The 21700-nt window shown below is 35.2% G+C and overlaps 2 protein-coding genes, 1 long non-coding RNA gene and 2 pseudogenes across 3 annotated transcripts; all 5 read right to left on the minus strand.

The window, feature by feature from the left end:
* Window positions 1-472: 472 nt before the first annotated feature.
* On the minus strand, window positions 473-2859 carry LOC8265335 (annotated as a pseudogene).
* A 342-nt stretch (window positions 2860-3201) lies between these two features.
* LOC8265334 (probable amidase At4g34880) lies at window positions 3202-5716 on the minus strand. Its single transcript, XM_002528228.4, has 5 exons — window positions 4993-5716; window positions 4644-4858; window positions 4054-4299; window positions 3765-3963; window positions 3202-3677 (listed from the first exon to the last, which is right to left on the minus strand). Exons 1-5 carry the CDS (start codon window positions 5515-5517, stop codon window positions 3303-3305), a joined length of 1560 nt encoding a protein of 519 aa, XP_002528274.2. The 5' UTR covers window positions 5518-5716; the 3' UTR covers window positions 3202-3302.
* A 5682-nt stretch (window positions 5717-11398) lies between these two features.
* Window positions 11399-12430, minus strand: LOC112536333. Its single transcript, XR_003080374.2, has 2 exons — window positions 11808-12430; window positions 11399-11660 (listed from the first exon to the last, which is right to left on the minus strand). It is a non-coding gene; the product is annotated as an uncharacterized LOC112536333 (long non-coding RNA).
* Window positions 12431-14286: 1856 nt separating this feature from the next.
* LOC8265333 (probable amidase At4g34880) lies at window positions 14287-16466 on the minus strand. Its single transcript, XM_002528227.2, has 5 exons — window positions 15930-16466; window positions 15628-15842; window positions 15288-15524; window positions 14988-15186; window positions 14287-14722 (listed from the first exon to the last, which is right to left on the minus strand). The coding sequence occupies exons 1-5, from the start codon at window positions 16452-16454 to the stop codon at window positions 14366-14368; spliced, it is 1533 nt and encodes a 510-aa protein (XP_002528273.1). The 5' UTR covers window positions 16455-16466; the 3' UTR covers window positions 14287-14365.
* Window positions 16467-17482: 1016 nt separating this feature from the next.
* Window positions 17483-20689, minus strand: LOC8265331 (annotated as a pseudogene).
* Between the last annotated feature and the right edge of the window lie 1011 nt (window positions 20690-21700).

Genomic DNA, 21700 nt, shown 5'->3' on the forward strand with positions numbered 1-21700 from the left:
TTTTTCATTATTATATATTATTTTTAGTAAGATTTTATTAATTTTATAGTAAATAATAAAGAAATATAGACCTTTATGGCAAATAATAAAAAAATAAAGTACTCTTCATTTTATAATCAACGACCATTAGGCGTCCAATGCAGCAAGAGAAAAGAAATTCCTTTGTCCTTTTTTCTTTTAATATTTTAAAGATGTCTGTGTTAACAAGAATTTTGAAAAACAAATGAAATTATATAATATCATAAAAAGAATGTTTTACATGAGCAAATTTGGACGTACCATGTACATATTTGATATATGATTGTGGTTTAAGGAAATTGCATCATTATAAACACCTTCAGGATGCCATTATTTTGGACTCTAGCTAATTGAAACCCAAATTAAAGAAAATGTCCATTGCACTAGTCAAATGGTTTAATACTCTAATTCAAATATATTTAATAGTATTGAATTTTTAAATTAGGCAATCGGATTAACATAATTGCAAGTCTTGAAGGTCTGAAAGGTACAATAAGAGGTTCAATTGCCATTGTCATCAAAGATTATTCAAGGTATAAAAGAAGGGGGCTTTCTGATCTTAGTAGCTTGCTCAAAGCCATAAGCAATCTCAATTAATTTGGGCTCGGTACCTTTTAGTCCTCCAAAGCAAATGCCATAAGGCAATCCCTTGCTATCATAGCCAGCAGGAACACTAAATCCAGGGTATCCTCCAATTGCAAGAACTGGAGAGCCACCAGCACCAGGAGTCACTAGAGCATCTACCTTATATTTCCTCATTACCTTCTCTATTCTATGTCTTGAATACTTATGTAACTTTGACAATGTTCCCTTGTATTCATCATCAGTTGTGTTTAAAGATTCAGCTTTCTCAAAGAAGTCTTGACCGTATTCCTTGAGCTTTTCCTGTGTGGCCATTAAAATAACTCATGTGCTGGTGTATTTATAGTTTGCTTAAGGAGGTTTCAGAATCGAAATTTTAACTTTTCGTTCAAAGACTCTGATACCATGTCAAAGAACTATAGTCAAGTGAGGTTATTTAATATCTCTAACATATAAACTTATCAATCTGGAAAATTTCTTGTTGAAGGCAATGATATCTGCTAAGGATCTCACTAGGGATGTCACCAAGTCTTCCAGGTATTTATTCAATGCTGGCTTAATTTCAGCGAGCGCGGCATCAAACTCGCCATTTTTCCATGGATTCAGGATAATATTAATGTTGGATATTTGCAATTATCTATCACTTCTGCTCCATTCTGCCTGCACTTGCACCAAAGAAAGGAATTTAAATGCATCCCATCACACTGAATATTAATACACTTGGTTAGGCCAATCCAAGTTGCAAACGTTTTCTGAGATCCGTTACCTTAGTGTCTGAATATGATTCTCAAAGGCTCGAGCAAGAACAGATCCCTCATCATCAGTGAAATTGAAGAATGGACTTATCACTATTCCTAATCGCTTACCTTTGAGCCTATCCTGCTTAAGAAACTGTTTGTAGCCACCATGTCGGATATACTTTAAGGCTGCAAATTATAATCGAAACCTGCAATTGTATCAAGGATATATACAACATCTGATACCTGCAGATAGGCCTGCTCCATTCAACAAGGTTTGGATTTCTTTGTTAAGCTTGGACTTCTTGTTTAAAATAACAGGTAGTATTATGCACTAATTCTTAGTTTCCCCTATAATCTGGAAGCCAATCAAATATGAGTATAGATTTTTGCAATAGCATACTTGTGGAAGAATTAAATTAAGACCTACCCGACAGTGTCCTGTCTAGGGGAGATAGGAACAACCCCAGCTCGACTAGTGAGACCAACGGTTGGCTTGATGCCCACTACTGAATTAACACCACCAGATTGACACAGGATGGAGCCACCAGTCTCTGTCCCTAGTGACACTGCTGCAAGATTTGCTGCTACTGATATTCCTGATCCGCTACTTGACCCACAAGGACTAGCCGATAGAACATAAGGATTCTGCGTCGGAAAGTAGTTTTTATATGATCAGGAAATGTGATTGAATGATTTAGAGATAAATGATACAATTTTTTATTTTTCAGGAAAACACATAGTAACTATTTCCTGGAAGACTTTAACATCAAACATACCCTGCCTTGGCAACTTCTCCCACAAAAACCAGCAAGGGACTTAAACGACCTAGAACCAGCCCACTCACTCAAGCTAGCCTTTCCTAGTATGATAGCTCTAGCTTTTCTTTACTTCACTACTACACCTGCATGTCGGGGCACAATTGATCCAAATAGCGCATACGATCCAGCAGTCGTGTTAAGTTTATCTTTGGTGGCAATATTATCCTTGAGCAGGACAGGAATTCCATGCAAACTAGGCAATAATCCAGGTTCCTTAACCTTGCGGTCTTGGTCAGCCTTATCGGCTAGATAGAGGGCATCAGTGTTCACTTCTATGACCCCTCTAAGGAGAGGATTGAGTCTGTGGATTTGTTTAAGGTAGAACTCAACAAGTTGTCTTGAGGTCAGTTCGTTCTGCTTAAATGCCAGTTCTAGATCATCTATGGTTGTTTCTTTAAGTGTGAATGCGTTGCTTCTACTGTTATAGATCCCATATTTCAATATAAATAGAAGAATGACTAGGAAGGGTAATTTGGTAGACATGGCTGAGGTGAAATGAGGAAGATGGACCTCTTTTCTTTTCTTTTCTTCTTTCTTCCTTCCTTTTTCTTTTTCAGGAGAATGATATGGGAAAAGATATTACAGGAACTGAAAGCTTCTGTTTTTCAATTTGTCATACTCTCTAATGATAAATTAGATTGTTAAAGCAAGCACTGAACTTATTTTCAACATCTATGATGAGATGGACCACCATGCGCATATTCAGAAAACAAATAAGAATGGATAGTGGTAGGCCAAATTCAAGTATTGGGTCCTTTTCTGAAAATTCTTATAATTAATAATGGGAGAACTGTAAAGTTAAACAGCTAATAGTAAAGTCATGAAATCTCAATTTGAAAATATTCTGAAAAAGGTTAGGGATTGGAGATTAATTCTTTTACTCTCCTGTATTACAAGACAGATGGTTTAACATATTACAAATCTACTACATAGATGACACCAACTACATGACTTGGTTTCATTGAGAATGAGCGGCGAGGAATCGTTTGCATAAGATATTTATGCACACCATTTAATTCAGCTGAACATAATTTAATCTTCAATTTCTGAAACTATAACGGGATCTTTATTGCTCGTACAAGCTCAAGACATTTGATAGATATTATTCTGGATCACCAAGGTCAGAATGAACTACATTGTAGAATCAAGGCTTGAAGGAAGGAGGTTTCCTAATCTTTGTAGCTTGCTCAAAGCCATATGCAATCTCTATAAGTTTTGGCTCACTGCCTTTTACTCCTCCAAAGCAAATGCCAAAAGGCACCCCCTTACTGTCATAGCCTGCAGGAACACTTATTCCTGGATATCCTCCAATGGCAAGTAGAGCTGAGAAACTTGTGCTTACCGAATAAAATGGACTCACCAATGCGTCTAGTTTATGCTTCCTCACTAATTTCTCCAGCCCATTTCTTGAAAGTTCTTTTAAATTAGGTAATGCTAACTTCAGTATTTTTTCAGCATCAGCATCCGTCAAAGAGTTGGCTACTTCGAAGATGTTTTGGTGATATTCTTTTGTCTTTTCCTGCACAACCATTGCAGCAAAATCAACCCACATTGTCGTACTTGTCATATTTATTGAAGTATTCTGCGTATTTGCATCCTTACTTACCAAGTTGGAGAATTTCTCATTGAAGGCAATCAGGTCCCTTAAGGAATGTACTGGGGATTTCACCAACTGTTTTAGGTATATATTGATCGCTGGCTTAAATTCAGCCACCAGAGCAAAAAATTCGCCACTTTCATTGGAATTTACGATCTCAGTACTATTGCAAATTTCCAAATGGTCTATTACAATTGCGCCTTTTTGTCTAATTAAGATTGCAAAGAAAATGTAAACACCATATTAATAGTTGCAGCATATGACCAGTAGAATACTTGGGAGTCCTGGTTTTTGTTACCTTAGGGTGTGGAGGTGGCGTGTGAAAGCTTGAGCTACAACAGATCCTTCATCATTGTTGAACTTGAAGAATGGATCTCTCACTATCCCCAATCGCTTCCCTTTAAGGCCTTCAGGCTTAAGAAACCGCTTGTAGCCACCTTTTGGAATGAACTTTACTGCAGCTCCAGTTGCATGGTCATTGTGATCGAAGCCTGCGATGGTATCAAGAACATAAACTGCATCTCTTACAGTCCTGCACATAGGCCTGCTCCATCCAACATGTGACATGTCCACTATTAAGTAGAATCCACGATATCAATTCACAATTATTTGCAATTTCATGTTCAATTTAGTCCAAATTTCTATTATGGAGGAAAAAGAAAATTAAATATTCAATATGGATGGGTCTTTGTTTAATTGGAAAAGGAATGGATCTTAAGTTCTTATAAAGAAATTAAAATTTCTACTGGCTAGATGCCTTGCAATAATTGATTTCTCCTGCACCTGTGAAAGAGATACGTTCTTAACCTATACAAAGTTCTTGAAAAAAGAAAAGGCGTGAAAGAATACTGCAAAGCCAATGAGAAATATTAATTGAACATCACCTACCCAACAGTATCCTGTCTGGGGGAGATTGGAACAACTCCAGCTCTACTAGTGAGACCAACGGTTGGTTTGATACCCACTACTGAGTTAGCACTGGATGGACATAAGATTGAGCCATCAGTCTCAGTCCCTATTGATACTGCTACCAAATTTGCTGCAAATGATATTTCAGACCCGCTACTTGACCCACAAGGATCTGCTGATAGAACATAAGGATTCTGCAAACGAAATAAACTCATAGCGTAGTGCCTTAATAATGTTTTATCTACCACAAAATCAAAATCATTTGGCTGACTGAAAATACTTGAGAAATTATCATTAAAAGACTTGGTTCTTGAGTCTCGACACATACCTTTCCTTGGCCACTTCTTGCACAATAACCGTTAGGCAGATGATTGGATCTGAAAGCAGCCCATTCAGTCATACTAGCCTTCCCTAATATGATAGCTCCAGCTCTCCTCAACTTTGCCACAACACCTGCATCCCGCGGCACGACTGAGCCAAGCAGCGCATAGGAGCCAGCAGTAGTGTTGAGCTTATCTTTGGTGGCAATATTATCCTTGAGCAGTATAGGAATGCCATGTAATCTATGCCGAGATCCATGTGCTTTAGCCTTTCGTTCTTGGTCAGCCTTGTCAGCTAGACTGAGAGCGTCAGGGTTCACTTCTATGACTCCTCGGAGAAGGGGATTGAGCGTTGAGATTTCTCTGAGGTAGAAGTGAACAAGTTGTCTGGAAGTTAGTTGCTTATGCTTGAAAGCTAGTTGAAGATCATCTATAGTGAATTCTTTAATTGAAAATGCAGAAGTAATGTTTGTAAGGAACCCACATAATAATATGGATGCAAGAATCAAAACGAGTGGTGAACTGGTAGACATAAGCTTAGCTTAGCTAATTTGAAACATGCAAGTAGCTGAGTTTTGGTGTGAAGGAGATGAGAAATGGCGTACAGTAGATATGGACAACTCTTTTTCCTTTATGTTGGATTCTTGCGATAGCAAAAAACATGTGTGGCATCAAATGCACAACAAATCAGTAGTTCATGTGCCACAACCAAAACATGTGTAGCATCTCAAGTTGGCCAGAATGCTACTGCAAGATGAGCCAAAACTGATTCATGACTAAGGGAAGAGGTTTACAGCTTCGATATCAAAGGCCAACAGATCCCTACTTCCTTATATATATATATATTTCAGTTAATCATCCGTCAGATATGCTTTATATACATTAATGATATTAACTAATAATTTATCTTCAATATTTCTGTCAAAAAAAAAAAAATATATTCGGTTCCAATTTTAAAATAGTTATTTCTCTTATGGGTAAATAGGATAATAGAAAATGATTGTCCAACTTAGCCGCTTGAATTTCCTTTTCTTAATTTTATTTAGTAGAAGTCAATGTTGGTTATATAACATGGGATACTCATTTTTTTTATTAATCATAAAATAATGATATTAATGGATAGAGATAAAAAGACTCTAACTTAAAAGATTATTAATTTTAATAAGTAAGAATATCATCCAACAAGTTATTTATTAGTTGGCAACACCTTATTATTACGATCATCTTCTTATGCTTTGGTAAATTATACTTGATAATAGAGCATTATGAGCTAACCTGTTATGCTCAAAGATAAGTTTGACCAAGTTTGTATCCTATTACAACAAAAATTACAAAAGATTGTCTCATGGACAGACTCTATTCAGAGAGTCCTACCTGATCTAGAACTCTTCAGACAGCCAAGATAACGAGTTCTATTGTTACTATGCAACCTATATTTATAGAATTTCACTTCTAATAGGACAGGAAGACGTTCTACGCCTATATAAAGAACCACTATACCATATTTACAAGTACATGCTACTTTACACATTCATTATACTTAAGTCACCATTTCACAAATTATTGACTTAATCATCAGAGTAAGTGGCCAAACAAACCCGTCCGACACTTTCTAACTATCTTTGTAAGTACTCCGGAGATCGGATTAGCTCTTGGAGATCTTGTTGATAGCTTAGTCTTTGACCGAGTTATCAATTATTCCCATTTGTGGGAAACTCTGTGCAAAATGCTTCGTTTCCTTACCTCATTAAGGTAAATGACATCTAGTCAAAATCAAAGTGGGGATGTTCTCCCGACAGGGACTGGAGTTGGAGCCAGTAATCTACCTGTTAGATCTTTAATTTCTCTGCAGGTCAATCAACGAATCCCAGGTCCTCTTGGACCGATAATACCATTTTCTCAACCTTGGAGAAGGAATCTCTTTGATCAATACCCGTCACTTGAATATATCTTTAACAGAAATTATACCTGGATAGGTCCACCACCCATGGAGGATATCTTGGTTTCCCGGCAAAGGGAGATGGGGTAGAGAATTTCAGCACTTATATCTCAGCCACCATTCTTTCCGTCACCCATCACACCTCAGAGTCAACCTCCACCATCTAGTCTTTCTCAAAGTCCTTGGCAGCCAACACTAGAGGACATTGTCAGTGTGTATAATCAACAAGTGGAGGAGATGAAAAAGTATTATAAGAGTGTTTTTGCCTAGACGCTCGCGAGGCAAGCTACACCGACTAGCACCAGCTGAGCTCCAAAGACAATCGAGCACACCATTGATATTGGTCTGTCACCGACCATCCAAATTTTAGGACCACGAATACTGGATGGAGGATAATTGGTCTAAAAAAAGGAATAACTGAGTTATAGATACCGATCTCTCAAACTCATGACTCTACATGGACTGAATAGACGATCAATAAGAGAATAAATGATGCTTTGAAAAAGTATCATATCGAAAGAATAATGAGAAATGAAGTCCTCTCTAAGGGTAATCCCTTGTGCTCGAGAAACTGAGATTACCGCCTTTGAAATCCTATAATGGTTTGGGGGATCCATTAGGCCAATGTTAATAATTTTAATATCAAAATGGAGTTGCATAATGTATCATATCCAATTAGGTATAGAATCTTTCTAAAAACTCTAAAGGGAAGTGCTCATAAGTAGTATCAGAGCTTACTAGATGGCTTGATATATAACTTTGCTATGCTTGCAGAATTATTCAAAGCTCGATTCATCACCAGCATACCTCCAAAAAAGAGATCCAGTGACTTAAAGAAGTGTATTGAGAGATGAGATGAGAGTTAAAGACACTTGTTGAAAGATTCAATAAGGAGGTTGTTCAGGTAGAGAAGCTTAACCAAGATATAGCCATAGATGCAATGACTGACAATATCTATAACGACCCAGAACCAGATCACACGAGATATTATCCGCTTTGGCCCCCACCGATCTCACGGTTTTGTTCCTTTGGCGGGTTCAAAAACTTTCCAGGAGGTCACGCATCCTGGAATTTCTCTGAACTAAGCACGTTTAACTTTGGAGTTCCTATAACTCCACAGCCAAATAACCAAAAAACACTTCATGTGATTAGCTCTAACTCTTTATATATATGTTATAAACCATTCTCCGCCCAATTTCGATGTGAAATTCGAATAATTCATGTATCCCTGTACTTTAGAGTGCTTCCATCCTAGAAGTCTGCCAGAAGCTGCTCCTTGTCTAGGCATCCTATCCTTGCCCGGCGTCCACTTTCCGCCCTCATCGGACCGCTTCTCTATGCCAGGCTATCATAATACCTACATGAACAAGTTCAAAGATTCACTAACTATCGGCCCGCCAAAGTCGTATGTTGAGCTTATGGACTGAGCTTATAGCTTCATCAGGTTAGATGAAGACTACTGAGATGGAAAGAGAACCAACTATGATAATCGGTCAAAAGGGAAAGCTGCGCAGCCCAAGCTAGGTATAAGGATGATAAGAGGAGTGATTCCAACAACAATAACGAGAAATATATTGTTCCTCTGAACACATCAAGGATAAACATCTTGATATGGATTCAAAAGAAGAAATGAGATATCAAACATCCAAACCCTGTGAGGGAGAAAATTGCAGACTCCAAAAATAAAAACAAATTATGTAAGTTCTATAATGGTCATGGGCATTGATACAGAGGATTGTATTCACCTCAAGAAAAAGATTGATTGATTGATTGATTCAAAAGGGGCACCTCAAAGGATTTGTTGTTGGAAATGAGGACCAGTCAAATAGAAATAGAAGCTCCAGGGACTCCATATGATCAAGGGATAGGGATAAAAAAGGATCCCTATGGAAAAAAAATCTAAAAAGGAAGATATTTATATGACCTTTGGTGGAGCTATGTCTGTAGCTAAGAACTCCAAAAGAAAAAGAAGTTGAGTTATGATGGCTGAGAATGAAAAGCCCTCAAATATACTTTTTTTAGAGAAGGACAGAGAAGGAATTGAAATGCCTCATCAAGATGCTTTGGTAATCTCGAGACTCATTGAAAATTACTCGATAAGGAGGCTATTTCTGGATCATAGAAGCGTAGTCCACATCATGACTTTGTAGTGCTACAAAGCCATCAGTGGAGGAGTAATGAATATGAAGCCGTGTACGACCCCTTTACTCAGATTAGATGGCCAGCTAGCCTTTAGGGTCAGCTGAGTTACTGGTAGAGCTCGAAGAAGAAATGAAAAAAGTGGATAGGAATCAAGAGTCCAACTAAGAAGTGGTGAATTTCCTTCATGATAATCGATATTCCATTTGCATACAATGTAGTCTTCGGATGACCTATGTTGATGGAGACAATGGCAACTACGAGCATCAATTATCTTAAGATGAAAACTTTGACTTCTAAAGGAGTCATTACTGTGCTTGGTAATCAAAAGATGGTAAGAGAATGCTATCTTACTACGCTGAAAGGGACATGCCAAGCACTTCCTCTAGAAGCTTTGATGCACCCAAATATGGAGGGCCTACTAAAAGCAGAGCTAATAGGATAGCTAAGAAAGTTCTCTTTGGAAGGAGATCCAGAGAAAGCAGGTCAGCTCAGCACTGAATTATTCGACCAGGTGATTCAGAGCATAGAACAAACACTCGCTAAGAAGAAGAATATGTTTACTAGTTCGCCTTCCAAGATAGTCGGTCGATCCATATGTTTACTAGTTCGCCTTTTAAGATAGTCGGTCGATACAAGTATAATCTCCCATCAGCTGAATGTCAACTTGAGATTTAAGTCGGTCAGGCAAAAAAAGAGAAGCTTTAGTCCTGAAAGGCAGAACACCATATCAAAAAAAAGTCAACAAGCTCCTAAAGGCTGAATCATTAGACTAGTAATATACCCTGATTAGGTAGCAAATGTGGTTTTGGTCAAAAAGTCAAATGAGAAATAGAGGATGTGCGTTGATTTCATCGATCTGAATAAGGCTTGACCAAAAGATAGCTATCCTCTCTAGTATTGATCAATTAGTTGATTCAATGAATGGTTATGAAGTATACACCTTTGTTGATGCTGCTCAGGGGTATCATCAAATCAAGATGTATAAGTCCGACGAAGAGAAGACTTCCTTTCTCATAAACATAGGTACCTTATGTTACACAATGATGCCTTTTAGTTTGAAGAACGCTGAAGCAACATACCAAAGATTGGTAAACACTATGTTCAAAGATTAAATCGATAAAATTGTGGAGTATATATGGATGATATGATCGTCAACTCAGCTAGAGGTGAGGATCATACTATAGATCTAAAAGAGGCAATCAACATCTTAAGAAAGTACCAGCTCAAGCTAAATCCTGATAAGTGTGCTTTTAGTATCAAAGTTGGAAAGTTTTTAGGGTTTAGGGATAGAGATTAATCTCGAGAAAATCAAAGCAATAATGGAGATGGGACCACCAAGCAGTATTAATGAGGTGCAGAAGTTAAATGGCGGAATAATAGCCCTTGATCGGTTCATCCCATGCTGAGCCAAAAGATGCCTACCATTCTTCAAAACTTTAAAGAATGTTAAGAATTTCGAGTGGACCGAGGAGTGTTAGAGAGCTTTCGAAGAGTTGAAGAGGTTAAATTCGCCACCCTTACTTAGTAGACCTTTGAGTGGGGAAAATCTGTATTTATATCTTGTAGCGACCAAGGACACTGTCGCCTCTGTGCTGGTTAGAGAGGAAGATGGCGAGCAAAAGCCTACCTATTACACAAGTAAGGTCTTGAAGGGAGAAAAAACTAGATACCCTATAATAAAAAAGTTAGCCTTGGTTATCATTACCACTATTATTAAGCTCAGACAGTATCTCTAAACGCACACGATAATAGTCAGAACAAATTAGCCATTAAGAAAGGCATTACATAGGCTAAAGACATCTGGACGACTCGTCCATTGGTCAATTCAGGTGGGAACCTTTGATGTTCGGTATGAAATGAGGAAAGCGATAAAAGCATAAATACTAGCTGATTTTGTGGCAGAGATGAGCAATGCCCGAAAATATAGAGAAAGTTGATGAGGCACTTGTCAGATGGACGTTGCATATTGATGGAACGTCTAATATCTATGGACGAGGAGCATGCATACTACTAGAGTAACAAAACAATGTTCAACTCAGAAGCTCGGTAAAAATTAACTTTAAAGCCTTTAATAATTTATCGAGTATGAAGAATTACTTGAAGGTTGAAAGATGGTTTAAAAATTAAAAGTTTAAAAATTAACGTTGCATATTTTTCTTGGTTTCCTTGAAAATTAAGTAAAGAAAAATAAAATTTAACAAGACAAAAGACATACAAATAAAAATATCAGAGTTGAACTCGAAATCTCATCCAAAAGTAAACTGCTCATACCACTTTTAAATTATTATTTGAAGAATTCTTTTAATTTTTTTAGTTCAAATTTAATAGCTAGCTTACTCAGTAATGCAAAAAATAATATTATGTTAAGAAATTGGTACACACATAATCATTAAGATTTTCAATTTTTTTTGTAAAATAATGGAATGTCTTCTTCACATCTGCTGCTTAAAACTAGAGTCAACTTGTATTTATTATAGTAAGAGATGGTGACTGCAGATCCTTTCTTTTACAAGAGGTCCGGAGGTGGCACATACAGTTAGCAGGCCATATATCTTTAGCAGCAAAGCTCATCTACAACAGCTTTAGGGACATCAGCTAATCACAAACAAAACATTTAAAACATCAATACCACTAAAAATATACCGACAACTATTAACCTGTAAATTCAATTAAAAAAAACCCACAAATATTTACTTACCAAATCGACCAAACAAATTAAAAATTAAAAAATGTGCACCTTACTTGTGATTAGGGTACCTAAAAAAACTCTCTGGATTTTGGTCTGTCCACCTGGTGCCTTCACCTTCATACCTCTATCTCCACACCTGCAGAATTTTGGAGATCCATTATAAAAAATCTCCTTATTTAATCGTGTTTCTAGCTTGCTGAGGTGGAGGAGGAAGAAGAAGCCATCGCTCTAACTCTCCAAAATCTCCCTGGACTTTTTATTCTTGAAATAACCCCATTTTCTCCTTGCGCAATTTCTAATTTCAATTTTTAGGTTTCCTCCCTATATAATATCGCAGGTAAGAGAAAGATAAAGGATTTATTATTGTTATTATAGTCCCATATCAGTTGCCACATCAGCTAAGAGAAATTATTTGTTTATTCCTACAAGAAGGTTTAATTAAGGGCTTAAGATGTAGCAAGAATATTTTCTCATGTGTTTTTGTGCCAAAAAAAGATTAAAGGCCTCGCTAAAAACATTAGGAGCACATATGCACCTTCTCCCTTGAAAGATCGGTGAACCAGACCCATCTTTTTTATTTTTCTTTCTCATTTCATTTTGTTTTTTTATATAGTTAATTGAAAAACCATGGTTAAAAAAATCAATTTTTAGATTAACCGAACCAATAATTAACCAAATATTTGGTTAGGTTTTTAGTTCAAATAAAAAAGAAAACTGAATGGTCAGTTTTTGTATGCATAATTCGGTTAAACTAATCATCCTCACAGCCAATAATGACAACTCACTAATAACTTATTATATTAAACATATAGGGTCTATCTTGAAAATATATATAAATTGAAAAAAACCCTTAAAAGTTGGCATTTGACATGACGAGTTAATCAATAAAATTTCATTTCCAACAGTGACGTCAGTAAAAAAAGGTTGAATAATTGTAGACACCCTAAATTGAAACAAACATAGAAATATTGGCATCAAATAGAAAAAAAAAAAATTTAATACCAATTAGATATTACATCAGAAATTTTGACACTTATGGAGCAACTTACCCCATTTTAACAAATTAAAATGAACTAGTGTATATATATAATACAAATAAAGCATGAAAATAATACCAAATTTTCTTACAAAAGACATTTAATTATTTGTATATGTTGCAAAAAAATGTAATTTTTTAATGATTTTTTTATCTAAAATCTTAGTTCTGGATTAAAATCTGATTCTTTTATGGTCAAATTCTTTGATTTTTAAGGGTTAAAATCTGATTTTTTTCTTTGTACAATTTTATTTTTCTTAATAAAATTATGACATTATCATCTTCATCTTTCAGTTCTATATACCTTTTTATTATTATAAAATTTAAATTATTGCTATAGATATAAAATCATTATTTTTTTAGCATCTTAAATGACTTTTTTTAATTTTATTTTAATTTTGTCTTTACATATTTTAATTGTATTTTGATATAGTTTTGATATATTGTAATATTTTTTGAAATACATCTCTTTATTATCATCAAAATACACTAGCTGTTATAAAAAGAAATATATTATCCTTCAATTTATGAATACTAAATATAAAAATAATAAATAAAAATAATAAAATTTTCTCATTTGGTTGTGAATACTTGTTACTAAATTTTATATTTTATTTTATTTTATTCACAAAACTCCAATTTGTTTCATCTAAATCATTCAATTTTATTTTTATTTCAATTTACTCACTTCACAAATGAAAAATTGATATGTGGCAAAAATTATCAATGAAAAAACTAATTTAGAAAGATAAATATGACATTTATTACTTTTTTATTAGTAAGATGACTAAAACATAACTAAAATTAAAGTTAAATAATTGAAATAAAACAAATTAAAATTTTGAGACAAGAATGAAATTAAGTGTAAAATTTAATGACCATTTATATTATTTTTTCCACATAGCTTGTTTGACAATGATGCATTATTTTAAATATTAAATGATATAATTTTGATATCTTTTTTTGTGATTAAATTTTAAAAATAAAAAATTGCATAAACAAAAAAAGTTATTTATAATTTTTTGAAAAATAAACATAAAAAAAAATTTAAAAAAATTTAAAAAATAAAAATTTTAATGCCGTGTAAATTAGCTATCACTCAAATTAACTCTTATAATTTATATTTATATTTATATTTATATTTCAAGAAATATTATATTAAAAAGAAGATTTACTTTCGGCTGTGTTGCATTCAACCCATATAAGTATTAGACAAAGGAAGAAGTCCTTTCTTATAATCGATACTAAATTAACCAATGTGGGTTAGGAAGTGGAAAAATGCATGTTTTAGTTACCTAAATAAAGCAACCAAATTCTTTCCGAAGATTCTTATTTGGTATATATATCACAATTAATATGAGAGTGATATATATTTATGAGTGTTTTGTAATTTGATATTAAATTATTAATATATACTTCATCATTTAAGACTAATAAATATGTGTCAATTATCTATCCGTTTAGTTTGATGCATATATGGAGACATAAACTAAATCTAGGGAAGAATTTTTTAATTCTTCCAATGTTCCATGACAATTTATTCATATCCAAAGAATTTCTTTTGCACACGAAGTTTCAAGCCTTGAATGTAGGAGGCTTTCTAATCTTAGTAGCTTGTTCAAAGCCATAAGCAATCTGAATCAGCTTAGGTTCAGTACCCTTCAGTCCTCCAAAGTTTATGCCGAAAGGCACCCCTGCATAATCATATCCTGCAGGGACATTGATTCCTGGGAATCCTCCAATTGCAAGAACAGGAGCAACTCCTGCACCAGGAGTTACTAATGCATCTAGCTTATTATCCCACATCAATTTCTGAAATCCATCTCTTGTCAGTTTCGCTAAATTCAGCAATGCTGCTCTCTCTGCCTTGCCTATTCCATTTGTGGCCTGGGCTGCAAGAAAGATGTCTTGGCCAAATTCCTCTATCTTCTCCTGCATGTGCATTCAACACATTTACGTTTATTTAGATCCAGGCTAGCCTGGAACCAATCTCTTTGCAAAGGAAAATGATGGGTGTTCAGTCATTCATTGTAATGACTCATTATACTAATCATTATCCCTTAGAAAAAAGATATAGGAAGGAGCGTAGAACAATAGACGGTCCCTCTGACGTTTCGCAAAATAGGAAATCTCATGCACTGGGAATCCCTAGGGAATATAAAGATATTGGTTTAATGTAAGAATATCGAACACTTACCACATCTGCAAATTCTTGGTTGAACTTTATAACTTCAGCCAAACTTCGGACTTGGGAAGCCACCAGCGTTTCCAAGTATGCATTTAAGGATATTTTAAACTCAGCCAACAATGCTGTTGCTTCTCCACTTGCGTTAGGATTTAAGATAGTATTGATGTTGGCTATTTCCAGATGGTCTACAATAATAGCACCTCCTTGTCTACATTTGAAAATTGATTATCATGGTTATGCATGACAGAATATAGCTTGAATTAAGTGACGCGTTATTTCAATTATAGTTCTTGAAATTGGAAGCGCTACCTTAATGTTTGGAGATGGTACTCGAAAGTTTGACTCTCGGCATTACTGGCAAAGCTCAAGAATGGATTCCTTACTACCCCAAGTCTCTTCCCTTTAAGCCCATAAGGCTTCAGGAATTGCTTGTAGCCACCGTATGGAATGTGCTGAGATGCTTCCTTGGTTGCACCATCATTGTAATCTTCACCTACAATAGCATCAAGAACATACACAGCATCCGATACAGTCCTGCAGATAGGCCTGTCCCATCCACAGCCAAACAAATGTTACTTCAGTAGTCTTATTAACAATGTATCATATCTAGTTGCATTCTTATATGATATGAGTAGTATAAGAAACCCACCCAACGGTGTCCTGTCTGAAAGAAACTGGGACTACCCCAGCTCGGCTTGTAAGACCAACTGTTGGTTTTATACCAACTACTGAGTTGGCATTGGAAGGGCATAAGATGGATCCATCAGTCTCTGTCCCTACTGACACTGCTACCAAATTTGCTGCTACTGATATTGCTGGTCCACTACTTGACCCACAGGGATCTGCCGATAGTACATAAGGGTTCTGCATGGAGACTCTGTCATTACATAACAAAATATAGTTCAGCAAAATTTATTTAAGGAATTGACAAGTTTTTAGACCGTAACTCACCTTTCCTTGTCCACCTCTAGCACTAAATCCATTTGGCAGTTTAAGTGATCTAAAAGCAGCCCATTCAGTCATGCTAGCCTTTCCCAAAATGATAGCTCCTGTTTTCCTTAACTTCATCACAACACCTGCATCTCGACGCACTACTGATCGAAACAGTCCAAATGAACCAGCTGTTGTGTTCAGCCTATCCTTTGTTCCAATGTTATCCTTGAGAAGAACAGGAATTCCATGCAAGCCAACCAGTGAACCTGGTGCATTAACGCTGCGCTCGTAGTCTGCCTTATCAGCTTGGTAAAGGGCATCAGGATTTATTTCTATGAGTCCATTGAGGACTGAATTGAGTCTACGGATTTCTCCAACATAGAACTGAACCAGTTTCCTGGAGGTGAGTTGGTTTTGCTTAAAAGCAAGTTGGAGGTCATTTATGGTTGCTTCTCTAATTGAAAATGCATGACTTGTTATAGCTAGAAGAGTCAAAATAAGAGACGAGAAAAGGGAAAGGTTCAGTCGTTTATTAGTTTCCATTTCCTGCTCTGAACTTTGGCTTGAGGACGATGAGAGATGATTTCAATATATGGAGAGAGTTAGCTGCTCATTATCTTCAAAGATCATTTCTTTTTGGGTGGCAGTCTTGCCGGAACCTTAAAATTATATATTGACAAGCACAAAATGAAAAGTGTACAAGGGGAAAAGGGCACTACGAGACATACACTCAACTGCTGTGCTATTAGTCCAATGGCCTTCTATAGTTAATAATATTATGTTTCATTTTAAAGCTGTAAAGCATAAGAAATGCTGGAAGATATCTATTTGTATCTGAATGTTTTACTTTACTGCTACATAAAAGGAGTACAGTTCTTTATTAGAATTATCTGTCCTTGAAAAGATTCTGCTATTTTTAAGTAACAACGACAAACAATGGCTTAATAGTTCTCTTAACAGTTTATTTATGGATACTGAAAATGCCTTCACATATATAATAATCATTAGTCTATGTCCACATGACCAAGTCTCGCAGCAGGTCTATAGGCCTTTTTGCCGTCCTTTCCTGGTAGTTTCTGTTAGATGTTCTGAAAGTGGTAAACATGCAGTCCATTAAAGCCAAGAAAAGAAAGAAAAAAAAAAAAACTATGGACTATTAGGATGTTGGCCATTTTGTGATGGCTGCCGGGTGGAGAAGGTTTCAGAGTGAATCTATTTCAAAGTGAATTTTGGCTATTATCTAGGAGGCTGAAATAGGTGCTTCTGATATTTTTTGCATGAACCAGGCGAAGCTGGTTGGCCTCTCCACCCTGCGCGCTTAGGAGCTCTCCGATTTAAGTCCTGCCATCTACTAGATGTTAGTAAAATTATTAAGTTGAGGGCCGGGGTGAAGTTGATGAACAAAGTACTATCTTATGTTGAGTAGTCTCTCACTAAAGATTTTCCATAGAAAAAGATGCATTTGTTCCTCCAACCCTTGAATCATCATCTGCTAATTGTACTTTCAGAATCGCCAAGCCCCAGCAATCAAGATATTCAATTAAGAGATAATACCAGTTACATCCAGATCATGTTTAGCTCTGTTATATTCATCTGCTCTTTGATAGCAGGTTAAGTAAGAGTTCTATTTCACGGTAGAAATTCTTTCTTTTTTACAAAAAAAAAAAAAGGAATAATTGCAGCACTGTAATCAGTTAATGAACTCAATGAAATCTTCAAAGTACGTTTCTTTGTAGTTTTGACAGGAATTCTTTAAGCAGTTCTATACATAAGGCTGACTACACACTTCCAAAGAGAAAGTCAGCTGTCAATTCTGAAGACTTGGGGAAAGGAGGCCTTCTTGCCATGGTAGCTTGTTCGAAGTCGTAAGCAATCTCAATTAGCTTCGGCTCAGTACCCTTCAATCCACTAAAACAGATACCGAATGGCATTCCACTGCCATCATACCCAGCTGGGACAGTAACTCCAGGATATCCTCCAATTGCCAAAACAGAGACGACACCTGAACCAGGTGTCACCATTGCATCTAATTTGTTTTCTAACATTAGCTTCTCAAATCCATCTCTTCATGAGCTCTATTGCCTTCATCTCTTTCTCTCCAATGCCATTTGTCCCCTCTGACATTATGAATGTGTCCTGACCATACTCTTTGGTTTCTCCTGCAAGCAAAGTTTATTAAGTACCAAGAGAACAAGTTAGTAAAATCTAGAAAATATGACTAGCTATGGAATTTAGATTAGATTTTTTTTTCTTGAGAAAATTCATGAAATTAAAGTAATAATCGTCTAAGAGGATGATGTAGTTACAAGATCAGGATTATGTTGGTTGAAGGCAATAACATCTGCAAGGGACCTCACAGGAGATGTTGTAAGCTCTTTCAAGTAATCATTCAAGGAGAGCTTGAACTCAGCTATCAACAGTGTAAATTCACCACTACGTTTTGGATTGAGAATCCAATCAATGTTTGTTATCTCAAGATTGTCCAACACAGCGGCACCTCTTTGCCTAGAATTCTCAAGATAGAATTCTCAAGATTAGATACACATTATACGTGGTGCAACTCAAATGGCAAGCACAGACACGTTAGATATGAAAATATTGATCTTACAATTGAATTATTTGGTTACCTCAATAAGTTCAGGTGATGCTCAAAAGCAAAAGTGATAGATTCATTTAACAAGTTCAGAAAAGGGTTTCTAACAATTCCTAGCCTCTTTCCTTTGAGACCATCTGACTTGAGATATTACTTGTAACCGCCAAAAGGTGTATACTTGGCAGCTTCAAAAGTTGCTTCATGATCTCTTGGATCATAACCCACAATAACATCAAGCAAGTAAACTGCATCAGAGACTGTTCTGGTAATAGGCCTGTGGAATGATCAACAATGAAAGTCATTTTTGGCATATGCAATAATTTGCTTTGTGCCCATCATCAACTATAAAAGCTGATAAGAACATTGATCATTACGCATGAGTGCTCTATCCAGCTTAGAACTGATAATCAAATTGCAGCAGGTTTGTTACAGTATATAATACTTACTGGCAGAATTTCCTAATCTTACCCAACAGTGTCCAAGCTAGGCATAACTGGAATAGCACCAGCTCAGCTAATGAGTCCAACAGTGGGTTTGAAACCTACAACAGAATTATGATCAGAAGGACATATGATGGAGCTATGAGTCTCAGTCTCAAGTGAAACCGCCGCCATGTTTGCTGCTACAGGAATTGCTGATCCACTGCTAGACCCACATGGATCCCCAGCTGGATAGTAAGGATTCTGCATTCTTTTCCACGTATCAAGATTGAAATAGGCATAAAGCTGAAGCACTGAGTTCATATGCATACAAACAGAATGGGATAGTTCAGATAATAGGTGTAGGAGATTCCAAGCATCTTTCAAGTAGCAATCGAACCTGGTTTTGGCAAATATCTCACACCGTATTATTGAATTATCCTATTATCCTAATATCCTAAATATGTGATAAAGAAAAAAAAAAAATAATAAAAAAAATAAAAAAGAACAAGATCAAGAAGATACTCAACCCTAAAAAGCCTTAATCTCGAATTAATAGGGTTATACTATCTGAATCCATGTCCTCCATTCCATCCAGTTTATAGTTATTCAGTTATTCCAATGGAGACCATTATATTAACCATTATTTTTTGGTGGAGCAAAAGTAACAGATGCAACTGGGCATTGGGCATCTCAGTTAGGCATCCCTTAGCATCCTCATCATCTATCTTCCCCCAACCAAATTGAATAATCATTGGTCTGTGAGTCTGTTATCACTTGAGCTTTAAAGTTATCAGTATTTAATTTGCCGAGGCAGCACCCCTCAAGTAAATAGAATATGACTCGAAGAAGATTACTTACCACTCCTTGTCCAGCTGTAGCACACCAACCATTAGGAATATGAGCTAAAGAGCGAAATTGTACCACTCGCTAAGGCTTGCTCTAGCCTTCCTTAGCTTCTCCACCACGCCTGCATCCCGAGGCGCCACCGCCCCAAGCAAAGCGTACGACCCCGCCGTTGTGTTCATTTTATCTTTAGTTGCTATTATGTCCTTTATCAGCACCGGAATTCCATGCAATTCGCCCAAATATCTACTGCCACCCTGATCATTGTTCTTCCTTCTTTCTTCATCGGCCTTTCCGGCTTGATTTTGTGCATCGGGGTTTATTTCTATTACGCTGCGTAGCAGAGGGTTTATCATTTTGATTTGGTCTATCTAGAAACTGACTAATTGTTTTGATGTTAGTTTGCTTTCGGTGAATGCTTTTTGGATTTCTTTGATGGTTGCTTCTTCAATTGTGAAGGACTGGACGTCGATTGTGATGAATCCGATTGAAATAGAGATGATGAATAGCAGGATCGGGAGAGCATGCAAATAGCTTCTCTTGGCCTCCATTTTTTTTTTCTTTCTTCTGTTTTGATTCTTTTTTGTTTTTTCTTTATGTTTCTGGTGCCCATGAACTTTCAATTTCTCTCTTTCTGAAGAAAATAAAGGAAATAAATCCAAAACCGGATGGATTTCTTTGTATTGAAGAAATCATGTTCAAGATCAAGGTTGAAGGCTAAAGTTATGCAAGTAATTTGGCATTGTATATTGAGTATTATTTTTGTTTTAGAAGTGAGCAATGGGATCATACCTCACCACGTTCAACAAGAACATATTATAATACCACAAACTGTATGATTTCTAAGCTTGCAGATGATCTGCCTCTTTATATTTCTTTATATCCTTCAAAGAATTTCTGAATTGTTACATTTTTTATTGATTAATTGTTAATAATAATCAATAAATTAACCGATAAATATATAATAATTAATAAATAAAGTTATTTATTATTTTATATAATTTTCATAGGACACTGATATTTTATTATGTTAGAAATATAAAAGAATAAGGTGTAATTTGGCAAGTAACCTTGTCATCCTAATTTAATTTAACTCTTTCATAAATTTATTAATTTTAGCTAAATTGTTGTAAATTTGGCTCAAATAAACTCTAGTTTTGACAAAAAATGAAAAAGTGAAGTACTCTTCTCTAAAAAAAATGATGAAATATAATAACAAATAAAAATATTAATTTTTATATTAAATTAAATTATTTAATTTAAAAAATAAATATATTAATATTTTAAATAAAATATAATAAAAATAAGTATTACTATTTATTAATATTCTTACTATTTATTTTCTAATAATGATGAAAGAGGCGACTGCTATTATGGTGGTGCAAAGAACGACAGTGATGGTGGAGATTAGAGAGGTTGCAACAGAGTAACGGTTGTAAGAGATATTTATTATTTAGGGAATAATAAAGATAAATATAAAAATTTACCATATAGTTTCACTTATTATTAAAAATAGGCATTAGTTTATTTTGTGATAAGAAAACTGCCATGTGATTTATTTCATTAACTAATTAGTGCCATATATATTAACATCAATTATGGACGTTGACGTGGTTTCATATTTTTATAATTCTATATCATGTGATTTTTCTTTGTAATACTTTTATATATCTGTGATTTTTCTATGTAACATTTTCATACATTATATTTTATCTTTTTTCTCTTGCATATTTCAATTAACTTATAAATTTAATATTTAGTATTTGTCCTAATATAATATGAATCATCAATGATAAATACTTTCATAATAGTATTATATAGTTATAAGCTTCAAAAATTTATTACTGCATTTAAATTTATTTTAAAAATGATCTTTTAATTTAACTATAAATTATAAAAATTCTAAGTTGTTATCATTTATTTTAAGTCTA

This window comes from Ricinus communis, chromosome 8 (assembly GCF_019578655.1).
Source record: "Ricinus communis isolate WT05 ecotype wild-type chromosome 8, ASM1957865v1, whole genome shotgun sequence".
Lineage (NCBI taxonomy): Eukaryota > Viridiplantae > Streptophyta > Magnoliopsida > Malpighiales > Euphorbiaceae > Ricinus > Ricinus communis.